Raw genomic sequence first — 15,235 nt, 5'->3', positions numbered from 1 at the left:
TCTGGGTTGGAAAGATCCCCTGGAGAAGGAGATGGCAACCCACTCCAGTATTCTTGCCTGGAGAATTCCATGGAAAGAGAAGCCTGGCAGGCTACAGTCCACAGGATCGCAAAGAGTCGGACACAACTGAACAACTAACACTTTCACTTTTTTTTCCATTATATTTTAGCCATATGTCTATGACTTCTCACAGAACTGGGGATCTGACCTCTATAGATTCCCTTTTTTCCAGTTAACCATTATCCTTGAATTGACATGCTGGTCCCTTCTCCTTGAAAAGTGGTGATGCCATCACTGAATGTTATAAAATTAGTTTCAAAGCCATACTAATTCTGTCTCTTTTATACATCAAAACACTGCCATTTCTGATGACAGGCGAGATAAATTTGCCATGTTCACAGAAAACGGATGGCCCTTAAAAGCCTGAAATGCAAAAAGTCTTATATTTATAATTTCTTAAGTCCTTGATTCTTTAAATATACTGACATAATTTTGACCATCTGCTTTTCATTTCCACTGAAAAGATGAGGACAAAAACAATGCTTAAAGTGGTAGCAAGAGATTTAGAAACGGGAGCTATGGAGAAAAACTCTTGATTATAAGGGCAGTTACTTGAAAGTTGATACTTCCTTTAAGGGAGATTATCAACAGCAATGCAGATGAAGATTCCCATGGGAAAAGAAGTTGATCTGATGACCTCATTCAGTCCTCTGATTCAGTATGTTTAAATGGACTATGCATACTTTGAGACTATGCCATGAAATAGCAAAACTCTGATATATATGCACTGTTGGACCTGGATAAAATGTGTGTTAAAGTGATGAGAAAGGAAATATAGTTATTTATTAGGCAATACTGGATGAGTGAAAGGATAGCAATATGGGGTGAAAAGTGGCATCATCTGTATTTACAGAAAATGCAGTTTATTGTCAGCAGTTAATTGCCAATTGTCAGCAGGGTTAAAGCCAGTGAACAGCATTTGAATGATCAAAGTCTGTGTAACCAGAACTGGGACAGGAAACATAATAATAGCTCCCTCTTACATTGCAGTTACATGTTATATCATTTCATTACAATAACCATGTGCTGCTAAGTCGCTTCTGTCGTGTCCAACTCTGTGCGACCCCATAGATGGCAGCCCACCAGGCTCCCCCGTCCCTGGGATTCTCCAGGCAAGAACACTGGAGTGGGTTGCCATTTCCTTCTCCAATGCGTGAAAGTGAAAAGTGAATGTGAAGTCACTCAGTTGTGTCCGACTTCAAGACCTCATGGACTGCAGCCCACTAGGCTCCTCCATCCATGGAATTTTCCAGGCAAGAGTGCTGAAGTGGGGTGCCATCGCCGTCTCTGAATAACAACGTGAGCTTTCTCCATTTCTCAGAGGAGAAAACAGTGAAGCTAAGGGAGGTTCAGTGACCTGTCCACCAATCCTCCCTAAGCCTGAAACTTGAATCCAAGCACTTTGATTCAAAACCTGTGCTCTTTCTACCTTACTACTCCCCCAACTCTGTAGGGATCTTTAGCTCAGGAAGCCTAATTCCAGACAAATAATTTATGGTGGTAAAACATACCATTTTACAAATGATGGTGTTCTGCGTTGGTGACTCAGGCAGCTTAAAATGGACTCATTCTTTCCCAAGTCACCTTTTTGTTTGTTTGTTTTGTTTTCCACCTTAAGCACAGAGGGAGGCTTCACATTTTGGTCACAGTGTCCAAGAAATAAATATCAGTGTGCTTCCATTACATCCATTCTATGTATTTGTATATATTAGAATAGGGATCACCAGCAGGGTGAAAATGATACCTATTATTTGACTAGACCCAAAAGTCTGAGTTTTGGAAAGGATATTTAAAAATATTTTAAATATGGCTTATATTGCATATTAAGATTTAATTTGTTTATAAAAATCTTTGAGGACAATCAAACAGATTGCATTTTAATAAATTAATTGAGGTTTTTCTTTTCTAAATAAAAACTTAATGTTACCACAAAGTTCTTTTCTCAAATGAAATAGAAACCTGTGTGGGTACTATCCCACAGATGTCTTCAGATGAACACTACATGTGGTTTTATATATATAGATTTTATATGTATAGGTAGGTGTCCCCCTGATTTATCTACCACCTTTCTTTGAAAATAACAATAAAAACAAATACCATATGTGGGTGGAATTAAGTGTTTTTCACAGCAGTACTTGAATTTGATTGTAGTCCTCACTCTTCTCTGTTGGTGGGGGCAAGAAAAATACATGCTGAACCCTGGGAAATAGAGAAATGTAGTGGGAGTGAGATGCTTAGCTTTCCCTGCAGTGTTTCAGATTGAAGAAGCTCTCCTCTCTATTCTCAACCTCCTCCTCCCTTTCCTAGCTTAGCACCCATGTATTTTATGACACTCACTTCCCCCTCTTTTTGGTACCTACCAGTGGTAGAAAAACTCCTGTGTAAGCCTCTGAGAATCAACTTCAGCATCTTGTACCCCCTTCCCACACTGCATGTCCTCAGCCATGCCCTGGATTGAGGCCATGTCCAATAGGAATGGAACTTCTTGTCCCTCCCAAGCCGCCATACCAAAGTGAAATAAGATGGTAACTCAATTTTTCAGCAGTTTGGCTAGCTCAGCTCCCCAGAACATACCCATGAAACCGGAAGTAGGGTGGAAAAAAGGCCTCAAACCTTCCCAAGCATCTGTCTCAAAAATCGTTAGTATTCTTTGTAACCATAAAGACAGAAGCCCTCAGGCACAGCCTGCTTATTGCAATTTATAGACAATTCTGCTTGATTATGTAATGCATAATCAAACTGGAGACAGCCCATCAGTAAGGCTAGGAAGCTGAGAGTCCACTAGCAGCTGGTGTGCCTCCAGCAGCAGAGAGAGGAAGATAGGGTGCTGGGCAGCTCGGTGGGGCTCCACCATGTGGCTCCATAACCCCTGAGGTGACCACAGGGTGCTGCCTCCCGTCATAGTAGTCACTGGTCTTCACAGAGAGTCTCAGTCCTCAAACGAAGGATCTGTGTGCTTCCGAAGCAGAATTATTTGGTCTATTTTACAGAGACATATTGGAGAAGGAAATGACAACCCACTCCACTATTCTTGAGTGGAGAATTCCATGGACAGAGGAGCCTGGAGGGCTACAGTCTATGAGGTTGCAAAGAGCTGGACATGGCTGAGCGACTAAACCACCACCACAGATTTCTATCCCAGATTTTTTGGGAAAAGAATAATGTATGGTAGTAATGAATTAAGCGTCAGTTATCTAAAAAACATTTTTTCAAAAGTTCTCATTTGGTGATAACTCAGGATAAATGAAACGTTAGTAAATAATGAATATTCTCCCTTTCTTGTAAATCTATAGTACCCTCCACATTTTCCATTAAATTCTTTTCCAAGAAAAGTGGAGATTTAATGTATTACCTAAATTCTCAATATAATGCTATATTTGAGCAATGCTGTATTTGAGTTTTGGGTATAAGCCAGAGACAATTCCTTGTCGAAGTAAATAATCTTTTGCAGACAGTAAATAGTTTTATATTTCTTTCTGATGTTCTCTCTTGTACTTGGTTGTGAAAAGTTGTCATCGGACAGAACATCTACCTTCCATACCCCTGGGCACTACGAGCATAGTATCACAGTCAAAAAATGAGAAAGACAAGCAGCTTCGAGAGTCAGTCCAGAGGTATCAAAATCAACTGGTAGAACCGCGTCAACAGGTGAGCTGTTAGTAATTCTTTCCAGAAGCTACCCAGATTCTTGAGCTGTTGATTTCATGCGAACAGATTAACTAAAGTGGTTTACCCAAGTAAATGTGTAGCTTCTTTTTCTCTTCTTTTTTTGTCACCTCCTTTTCATTTTCAATCTAAGGACTGTTCTAGAGGTGAGCACAGGTACTCCAGGGATCCAGAAAGAGAAAGGATTTCTTCAAATAATGCTGTATTTTTATATGTGATCATCTAAGTCCATCTCCACAACAGTGTGTGAGAAATAGGGGAATATATTTCCACTTACAGCCTTGTAGAGGTCCGCCAGTATGTCAAAGGTCACAGAGTCAAGTTTAGGACACAAATGTATATAATTACAAAAATTATGGTCTTTTTATCTCATTAGGCTTCTTCCCTGAGGGTAAATGTTTAGAGATAAAGAGTTATTCTCTTAAAAAATATTAGCCTCTTAATACAGGAACTTAATATCTTATTTAATTGTTAAGAAAATTCAATAAATAACGCAGTATCAGTGAATATAGATAACCATGACAATTGGAAGTGAAAGAAAAAGTGGTGTGCAGAATTACTGTTTTTCTCTTAACTAATCAAGTAATTGCATCCCTTTGTATAGATTTAGCACCCAAGTTCAACATTTTTTAATTGTGTTGCCTGTCAAGTTCCTCAAATAGAAATTGAGGAGGTCAGCAGCATGTGTCCAAATGTGTTGACTCCTGTGTGGATGTCAGGAAATAAAATGCTCATTTGAGTAGAAAATTCCCTTCCTGAATTGGGAGTTAAGACACTCAGGCTTACTACCTGCTTATTATGTGTATTCCTGGGTTCATGGAAAATCAACTTTCTTTCCTACCCGAGCTTTATCTTCTTACCTCTCTCCCTTTGCTGGGGATCTACCATGCAGGTCAGCCACCACCTGGGGTCACAGGCAACAAACACCGACTCTTCCCTTTTAGCCTGAAGTCTCAGGGTTTCTTTGGGGAGGAGAGTGAAAGTCATTTGGAAACATATTCACCTAACCAGTCTTCAATCCTCAAAGTTGCTCAACTTTTTACACATCTTTGAGTGTCTGCTTTTGCATTTTATAACAGGTCAGACATAAAGAGATCATCACTGGTTGTTATTTTAATAAGCAATTATGTGAAAGAGCTTTTCAATGTTAAATATCTTTATTTGTTTTATTTCTTATTTCCCTTACCACCCCTTGTATTTTTGTGAAGGCATTCAGCACATTTTGAACTGGTTTTATCTTTATTGCAGTCTCTGGATATTTTTTTCCTATAGAGGACAGCACTGACCCTTGGATAGTGAGAGTGTCAGTCATGAAGTCTTAATTACCTTTTTCTGTTTAGGATTGGATGTTTTATTCATCATCAAGGTAGAGATTTTGATGGAGGCTGATGGAATAACAGATTTGAGCCATCCATTCTACCTATTCCTTCTTTCTTTTTTCATAAAAATTTGAGCCAGGTTTATAGATTCAGTCTGTTTCAGATATAAACAAAAAAGTTTAGCAGTGCTTGAATAGAAACCTACTCCAAACAGTTCAAAAGATGTTAAGAGTCATTATCTTCCCCTCGCCTGCTTTTGTGAAAACAATCCTTACGTCTTTAACATGCTTCCAGGGTTCGGGGTCCTTAACCGACCCTGTTTTTGTGGTAATCAAGGAAAGGTTTGGTTAGGGTTCACCTAACCATGGGCAACCAGTTAATTTTTTTTTTATTGGAGTATAGTTGAATTACAATATTGTGTTAGTTTCTGCTGTAGAGCAAAGTGAATCGATCGAATATATCCACATATCCGCTCTTTGTAAGATTCTATTTCCATATAGGACATTACAGAGTATCGAGTAGAGGTTCCTATGCTGTTCAGTAGATTCTCGTTACTTGCCTGTTTCATATATAGTAGTGTGTATACATCAATCCCAGCCATCCATTATCCTCCCTGCCCCTTATCCTCTAGTAACCATAAGTTTGTTCGCTATATCCATGGCTCTACTTCTGGTTTGTCAATAACATTTACACCTTTTTTTTTTTTTTTTAGATTCCATTCATAACCACATCATATATATCTGTCCTTTTCTGTCTGGCTTACTTCAGTCAGTATGACAATCTCTAGGTCCATCCATGTTGCTGCAAAAGGCATTATTTTTTATGGCTGAGTATATAGGTGCCACATCTGCTTTATCCATTCCTCTGTTGTTGGCATAATTTTGAGGTGGTCATTAAACACATACTTGGCCTTGGCTCTGTCCTGTGCTTGGCAGGGTGAGGAATAGAGTAACTCTAATGCCAGAATGTAAGCCCCATGATTGCAAGGATAGTTTTGGTTTTGTTCACTGTCTCTGTTACCAAAAACACTGCCTGGCGTGTAGTAGTTTTCAACAGATAGTTGTTGAATCATGAAATAAAACATGACCTTGGATAATATACAGTCCCTTCGAGGACCAAGTCTGACAGCTATTTAAACATTAACAACCACTGTAAAACAGTACTAGTTCAGTACTTGTCTGATCACGTGCTGTTCTTTTTCGCTCAGTTGTGTCTGACTCTTTGTGACCCAGTGGACTGCAGCCCATCAGGCTCCTCTGTCCATGGGGATTCTCCAGAGAAGAATACTGGAGAGGGTGGGTTGCCATGCCTTCCTCCAGGGGACCTTCCCAACCCAGGGATCAAACCCAGGTCTCCTGAATTGCAGACAGATTCTTTACCATAGCTGAAACTAAATCAGAAGTTTATTACAAGGAGATAGGGAGGGCAGCTTCATTCTAAAAAGTTTCATAGAGGAAGTGACACAACTTGTATCTTAAAGTCTATTTAGGGTAAATAAAGGGAAAGAACAGGGCATTCTAGGTGAGAAGAACATTATAAACAAAGACTTGGGGATGAGCATGGGCTTTTTCCTTCATGGAACCAGTCTTTTAAATTACATGCTAAACTTAGATATTTTTAAAAATAAACTCAGCATTTCTGTGACATATGTGTCTTTTAAAAACTGTATAAATCATTATAAGATATGGTAATTACTGAATAGAGGACCTCTGAAAGGTGAGCTCAGTTCCCCTTTCACAAAAATTATTTAGGAAAGTATTCAAAAACTAATTTGGTAATAGCTGTCTGATGCCAGAAAAAAAGACTCAAAACCATCCAATATTTAATGAGAATTTACTTTGTTCCTGACTGCTTTTTAGAAGAGGTGCTGTTAGACCATGACATAGGAAGGGTGGAAAAGTCAGAAAACCAGTGCATTGGTGCCGTTCAGGTGCAGTGCACACACTGTTCAGGTGTAGGATAGACACCACTGGAAAATCAAGTAATGGCTAGTGTATTACCATCATTCCACTCTATCTATCAGCGGTGCCCATTCTCTCAATATCAGGAAATAATGAGTTGCATGCCGTGAAATTATGGTTTGCCCACCTCCTGTTCTCTCTTCCTGCCTCTGCATACCGATGTTCACTTAAAATGGCCCAAATCTGCATACCTTATTTCTTACTCTCTTGCATTTCCATTTTAATGGCAGAAGGCATCTTGATCTGAAAAACAAAGAGTTGACTTGGTAAATCAAAAGCCTTTCAGGATCTTAGATTCTTTGGTTCTTGGTTTTGTGTCATTGACAACCAGGGAGGATGGAATAATGGTAGGAAGGGTAGTATGATGGTACTAGTATCAGAAGTCAGCAGCTGCAGTATCTTCTCCACCCTTTATAAATACTACTGGTATGCAGAGTGACAAAGTCTAGATTCTAGGTGCCCCGCTGTAGGATGCCCTACTTAGAGAAGATTCACAGTGGGTCAGAAAACTGCTGGTAGAAGAGGTACCTCAGTGATTAGATCTTGTCCTCTAGGAGAAAGTTAAACATGTTGGTTCAAAGCTACTATCATTTCCACAGGTAGTATTGTATTTAATCCTCACATTACCGTTATAACAATTATAACATCAGAAGGAGAGTGAATTTCAGAGCAATTCAGTAAGTTGAATCAGTCATACGTCTTTAAATGGTGAAGTTAACTTTGGTTTCCTTTTTGCCTAATTCCAACACAATCTGCTCACAATCTCATATGAAAATACAGTCAAGAAGGATATGAAAACATTCACAAAGGCAACAAGCTGATGTAATGCAAATCATATTTGTTAAGAAAAATGTATAAGTTCATAAACCTAGTAGGAGGGCTCAAATCCAAGATGTAATTGATAAGTTGTGCCAGCAAGCCAAGAGCCACTTTATAAATTGTGCTTCTGAAGCAGCACATTCTGCTCCTTCTCCTCTCTGAAGAGATGAATGAGGGTTCCTCACTGTGGTTTCCCCTCATTCCTCATCACCTGCTGTTTTCTATACCGAGTGACAAGTGACACCTGCTGGCCAAGTAATGAAGCATTTTCATTTTTATCATCACTTGATTGTTTAGCTACTAATTGGTCCATCAGCTAGATAACTGTCATTCTGTTTTTCAGTAAACCTAGACGAGAATTTTAAAACCATAAGACAGAGTGTCAGAATCAAGTCCTCTGCATTTGAGGATTTGGCAGTACTCAGTTTTGCCCTTTTCTCGGTTTTAACGTCACACTTTACAGTCTTTTCTACTTTCTGTTGTTCAACAGGACAGCTGTGTCATAATCACACACGTGGAGTATTGTTTTAGGTCCATTTCATTCAGGGATTTTTGGTACCACTTTAAATCCACTTAATGCCTTCAAATCATTATAAGGCAAATGATAACTTGATTCCTTGAATGAAGCCTACTCTGTTTACCCGTTTGTACCACTGGGATGATTCCCTGGAGAAGGGATTGGCAACCCACTCCATTGGAGAATCCATTAACAATCCACTGCCTGGAGAATTCCACGGCCAGAGGGACCTGGTGAGCACAGTCCATAGCATCTCATGTAGTCGGACAAGACTGACTGACTAATACTTTCACTTTTTTCAAAGTCAGTGGGTAGTATAGCATATTTATATAATCAATTCATTTGTACAGACGTGCTGTGTTGCTTGTGTATTCTCTGGGTCCTTCTGGGTTAACCTTCTCTGATTAATGTTAATTTCCCACCTGGAGCCACAGTCCAGGCTCTCTCTAATCTGACACTAGTCCTTCGGCGGAAGTTTCTTCTCTTCTGCAGGATTCTTTCCCTGAGCTCCCCCAGGTTCCTCTGTGTTCTCCACTTCCTTGATGCCGCGTGCCTTCATTCCTGCCACTTTGTCTGAGTGCCTTTGTTCCTGCCCCTTCCCTCTTCCTTCAAGGTCCAAAACTAATGTCGTTGCTGTATGAAGTCTTCTCTCATTTCCCTGCTTGTAAAAATATCCCCTTCTTCCACTTCCTCTTACCCTTCATGTGTGTCCTTCTTAAGGGCACATTTCATTTTTAAAAAACTTTATTTATATATTTGACTGCTGCTAAGTCGCTTCAGTCGTGTCCGACTCTGTGCGACCCCAGAGACGGCAGCCCACCAGGCTCCCCCGTCCCTGGGATTCTCCAGGCAAGAACACTGGAGTGGGTTGCCATTTCCTTCTCTAATGCATGAAAGTGAAAAGTGAAAGTGAAGTCGATCCGTCGTGTCCGACTCCTCGCGACCCCATGGACTGTAGCCTCCCAGGCTCCTCCGTCCACGGGATTCTCCAGGCGAGAGTGCTGGCGTGGGGTGCCCTCGCCTTCTCCATATATTTGACTGGGTCGTGTCTTATTTGTGGCATGTGGGCTTCTCTCTAGCTGCGGTGCACTGGCTTAGTTGCCCCTGTCAGGTGGGATCTTAGTTCCCCAACCAGGGATCAAACCTGCATCCCCTGCCTTGGAAGATGGATTCTCAACCACTGGACCACCAGGGAAGTCCCCGTGTTTCACTTTCTACCTGATGTTATAGTTCATCATGTGTCTGATCTGTCTCCTATGTTTGACTGTAAGATTTTTGAAATAAGGGAACATTTTTATTCATCTTTGTGTTCCCAATAACACTTAGACCTGGACCTTTTAGTAGATGTTCGCCAAGTGAGTGAAGGGTTGAAGGAACAATTTGGTTTATGCAGAATTCTTCACAATTAGATAAAAAGATAAGTATTTTTCATTGGATTGGTTGAAGCTATGTAGGTTAGACTTAAAACTGTCTACATCTATTCTTGGACACTATAATGTTCTCACACTTGGTCAAAATGAAGTGTTGCATTTGAGTGGGAGTATAGAGACTATATTTGGATTTCATTTGTTACATTCATAGTCTTTGCATCACATGAAGAGCCTTTGTAAAATTCCATGCCTGTTGAGAAAACTCAATAGCATTCTGTTCTTTCATGGTGCTTGCATGGACACAAAAACTGAGGCCGTGTGGTCTGACAGTTCCCACAGGAGGTGTACATTTTAGCAGTAAATGTAAGGCAGAGAAGCCTTGCTGAACTTTTAGCTGTGTTTTTCAAAATGAAATGGTATATCTGAGCACAACTTTATAATGAAGAATGTGAATACATTTTCCCATTTAGAATGTAATCTTTTTAATGTGTCATTGTTGTATAGGATGCTGAGATTTCTAATCTGTATACTATGGAGCTAGATGCCTTAGAAAATCTATTTGTTTATCAAGCTTTTCAGCCTCCTTACATAAACTTCCATGATCTAAAATTTATGACACCTAAGCTGTTATGACACTCTGTCTAACAAGAGGCTGATGATGCTCACTGTAATTGAAATGTTTTACTTGATTACTCTTGTGACAAAGATCTAATTTCTCTGTGGTGATGCCTGTCATTCCAAAAGAGATAATGCATGATACGGTCACATCTCTGGGCCCTGTGTTCGCAGTATAGCAAACGAGCCACTATTGCTCATGAGGAACTAGTGTGGAAATTCCTTGAGGGCAGATACCATGAGATCACTTCCTCATGTATCTCCCCTCACTACATCTGGCTCAGTATTGGGCACAGTCGATGTCCAACAGTAGCTATTCAACTCCTTGGCTTGATTTGCTTGTTCATGATCTTTTCTTTTCTCTTGAATTTTAATTGACATACAGTGTTATGGTAGTTTCAAGTGTATACCATAATGATTCAATATTTTTATGTTACAAAATGATCACCGTGATGTTTAGCCACCATAGAGAGTTATTAGAATATTACTGACTGTATCTCTTATGCTGTACATTGCATCCTCTTGATAAAAATTATTTATTTTATAATTGAAGGTTTGTACCTCCTAATCCCTTTCACCTATTTTGCCCATTTCCTCACCATTTTATCCTCTGACAGCCACTAACTTATATCTATGAGTCTGTTTCTTAATTGCTTTGTTTGTTCTTTTTTTTTCCTCTTAAATTCCACATGTAAGTGAGATCATGTGATATTTGTCTTTCTCTGTCTGACTTATTTCACTTAGCTTTATACCCTGTAGGTCCATCCATGTTGTCACAAATGGTGAGAGTTTATTCTTTTTTATTGAAGAGTTGTTTATAAGTTGAGTGACCTCGGGTCCGTTTGATGTCACTAGTCCTTGATCCTAGCACACCTCTCCCCCTTCAGCCCAGTAAAAATAGGATTAAACTAGGTATTTGTGAATATCCATTCAGTTTTATCTGTTTGCAATGCAGGAGACCTGGGTTCGATCCCTGGGTCAGGAAGATCCTCTGGAGGAAGGCATAGCAACCCACTCCAGTATTCTTGCCTGGAGAATTCCATGGACAGAGGAACCTGGTGGGCTACAGTCCATGGGGTCGCAAAGAGTTGGACACCACTGAGCAACTGACGCTTTACTTTTTACTTTCACTTTTGTCCAGTTTTAGAGCCCATGAGTATTAGTTGCCCATCTTCATTTACAGGGTGTTAAGTTTGTAATGCCTGTATATATTTGTTTTATTTTGAATACAAATATGAGGTTTCTGGAGCAGAGCAGATCTATTATTTAATTATAGCAAATAATTACTCTGATTCCCTTTTGTCCTAATTTGTACCCCTGGGGAAATGGATGAGATGAGGCAGATCATATGTTATCCTACATATACTGGAGTTTGTACCATCAGCAAGAAAGTTGGAAAAAAAAAAAAAGAATCTGGCTATTTATATAGGAGAGGGACAGCCTCCTCCCTAACTCTACTTTATTGCCTGTCAGACACACATACTTCTTTGCTCTTTGAGAAGGATCCTGGATTCTTACTGTTATCCTTTGGAATATAAATAAATCTCTTAGGGGAAAGATAAGACTAGCTTCTTTAGCTATGCTTCTGTGTCCTCAGATCTCATTCCTTCCTTAACATGTAAATACATACCTCTAGGGAGATAAATCTCTTCAGATACTCTCTCACTATTAGTCATAAATTAAATTCTAAAATTTGTTCTTCTAGGCTAGGTCTAAAGTTTTGGTAAAATTTGATCAGAAAGCCTTCATGGTACAGAAACATAAAAATATTGTCTCTACAGTCCCACTAAGCATGAATCCAAAATTAAAAGGTAGAATTCTCTGCCTTCCAGGGCTGTGAGTCTGTGATGATCAGGTCATTGTGTAAGAACTTCACATGTTTGTAAAAATTCAGATTCCTGAGGTCTACAGCAGACTGATTCAACAAGTCTCTGAGACAGAAGCCTTGGAATCTGCTTTTCTGTCCCTCTCTTCGCATGATTCTTATGCACCACAGCCTTTTTCTCCTTTATTCCTGACTTAAGGACCCTTTGTTTTTCCTGCTGGCAGAGATACTTCATGTTCTGCAGCTTTTGCTATTGAATCTGTGATTTTCAGGACTTTCCAAACATGGAAAGAAATGTAACAGTCTTGCTGGGGAGAGTTTATGAGTATCATATAAAAACAAATACCAATATTAGCAAGCTTTCTAAGGTGATGATGAGTCTCTGAAATCTGAAGAGGTGATGGTGATGATAAAGATATTACCACTAGCAAACAATTATTCATTAAGTAACTGAGACAGAATTTGAGATGGATTAGCTATGGTACCTAGATTTCTGTTTTACAAAAAATACAAACGTGCCACCATTAGTGGTATTTTTCTATTCAAAATGTAGTTGAGACATTTTTGCTGTGTATTTTTATGATGTCTGAAGTTCTTTTGTAGAAATACAACTCTGAAATGAATATAAAAAAAGGAAAATGAATGGAATTTAAAATTTTTATTACAACTTCAGTGATGTGATTATTACTCACTGTAATAAAACTTTTTATCAAAAAGTAATTATCTTTAAGCTAGCACCAAAAGTGATACAAAGCCAAATGATGTAAGTGTATAATACCTTGTTACTAGGCTACCCTCAATCCATTTCTCTATATCAGGAACAAGACACTGGCATTTAATATAAAGCATCTCAAATATGTGATAACATCTGACAGGTAATGAAGAAGTAGTCACATTATGAGTGCAGAATAGAACTGTGGCGGTATTTCAACAGAGAAAGAAATGAGCAATAGTCTCTGGGAACATCTGTTTATCCTGTTAATCACCAACATTTTATTGAGTACCTATAAAGTGCTAAACTTTATAGGTACTTTTGTGATGGGTATTACAGATTAAAAAAATGACTTTCAGAGAGAGATACAAGTGTTACCATGACTATGAGACAATGTGATACATACCGTGATTTCTGCTATAAATATGGCTATGTAGATGTAGCATCTTCCTGTTCTTTTCCTGGGAGTCTTGTAAGAGCAACAGGAAAACAGAGAACAAAAATGCAAACTCCAATTTCAGTCGAGCTAGGAAATATATACCAGAATACCCCAGGGCTGCCCTAGGCAGTCAAGATAATGCAAGAATCCCACAGAAGCAAAAGGAGAGAAATGGAAGAAAGAGCCCAGCAATAGCACTTCTAAAGAACCAACACAAATACACTTACTAAAGAAGGGTTCATCTGCAGATGGAAAATCTATAGCCTTGGAACCTTACTGGACCTGCTTTGGTTCACAGAAGATGTGGAATGCACATGAAAGTACTCAAAAAGCCATGTTTGCAGAAGATGAGAAAAAGAATCTCTTGGGGAGAAATGAGAAAAGAGATTTTGCTTATGGAAACAAAAAAGAAAAACTCGCCTAGACTCTTATCCTCCACCTACCCTTCCTATAGAAAATTCTGGCAGATAATTAGTCTAGGAAAACCAAACTCTTACAATGATGTGTTTAAGATGCTGTGATAGCAGCTAAATATCTACAAAAAAGAAAAGAATATCCCAGTAATATATGAATATAGCACCATATAAATATGGATGTCAGTTATTAGGGACACAGTTAAGGGCAGTGTATCCTCAGCAGTCCCTTGAAGCTCAGACCCAGGGCTCTGACCTGTGCAGAGCTATTGCTAAAGGTCAAGATTTGTTTCAGATGCTGGGAACTACACATGGAGAAAAAGGATCTCCAGAGAGGGGAGATGAGGGCTGTGGAGACAATTTCTGATACCATGGCACCCTTGGATTGCTCGTAAGATGTTTGCTTGTAATTGCTTGTAACTTTGCTTGTATTGCTTATAATACTTCATTGCATTATCTCTACTGTTCCGTCACTACCAATCATATACCATTGCTGTATGTCTAAACTGAAAGGGACTCCTTAATGACTGGCAAGAATGTGTGAGCTTGGCACTTCTTTAAAAAAATGAAGAACACTGAATTATCATAATATGCCAATTAAAAGTTGTTTTTACTTACATTTGTCTAATGATTTTTTTCCCATAATAGCCTCAGTTTATACCAGTGAATAGTATCACTGAGTTCACTAGTCCCTGCCAAGCTTCAACATCTAAGGTGAGTAATTAAAGTGGGATTGAGTCATTTGTGACATTTCCCATATGAATGATAAGACTTACCAAGGGCCAAACGTCATCATGGTTTAATATGTTCAGAAAGTGAAGCACTCATAGATATTTTTATATCATCATCATTTTTTTATTATAACAATTCATGTTTATTAGGAAAAACTCAGAAAATAATAAAGTATAAATAAGAAAATTTAAACCACCCATTGTCTTACTGTGTGGAGATGATGACCATTTTAGATATATTAACATGTTTATAATTATATCTTTCCAGTATATTATTTATAATATATATGTGTTATATAAAATTATGCATATAAAATCAGAGAGAGAATGTGTATGTGACTCTGTGGGTATATATTTACCTAGAAATATGTTCTATACATAATTCCTACATTGTTTCTTATGTTTCCTAAATGTCATATTACATTTTATTCCTCCAATGTCTGTTATTATCTAAAATTTAAAAATTTTTGAACCTTCAGAGTTACATCAATCACACACACAGGATTATAGAAAACTCTTTACAATTTTGGTTATTCAGATTTCTTAACAGGCAAATGATGAGACTGTAAACCTCAACCAAATTTTAAGCTAATCGATAGCTGACCTACATGCACCAGGGATCCAAAAGCAAGAAAATCTCTGCTCAGGAGTAAGTCAGGAAGCAACAGTGTATTACCAATTTGGAGTCTTTTGCATCTTTTTTTTTTTTTTTTAAGATCAGACTCCTTGACTCAGCCCAGCTCTGCTGAATCAAATTCTGAATGAGCCATTATAGCAGTATACCTTTG

General features: G+C 38.7%; 1 protein-coding gene across 1 annotated transcript in view; it reads left to right on the top strand.

The window, feature by feature from the left end:
* Positions 1-15,235, top strand: part of MORC1 (MORC family CW-type zinc finger 1) — a 168,544-nt gene that overhangs the window by 103,885 nt on the left and 49,424 nt on the right. The window contains exons 17-18 of the mRNA XM_069552938.1: positions 3,570-3,708; positions 14,365-14,430. Coding sequence (XP_069409039.1) covers positions 3,570-3,708; positions 14,365-14,430 — 205 coding nt within the window. The remainder of the gene's footprint in view (positions 1-3,569; positions 3,709-14,364; positions 14,431-15,235) is intronic.

This window comes from Ovis canadensis, chromosome 1 (genome assembly GCF_042477335.2).
Source record: "Ovis canadensis isolate MfBH-ARS-UI-01 breed Bighorn chromosome 1, ARS-UI_OviCan_v2, whole genome shotgun sequence".
Taxonomy (NCBI): Eukaryota; Metazoa; Chordata; class Mammalia; order Artiodactyla; family Bovidae; genus Ovis; species Ovis canadensis.
Note: the sequence above shows the minus strand (reverse complement) of the source record. Positions and strands in the feature narration are given on the sequence as shown.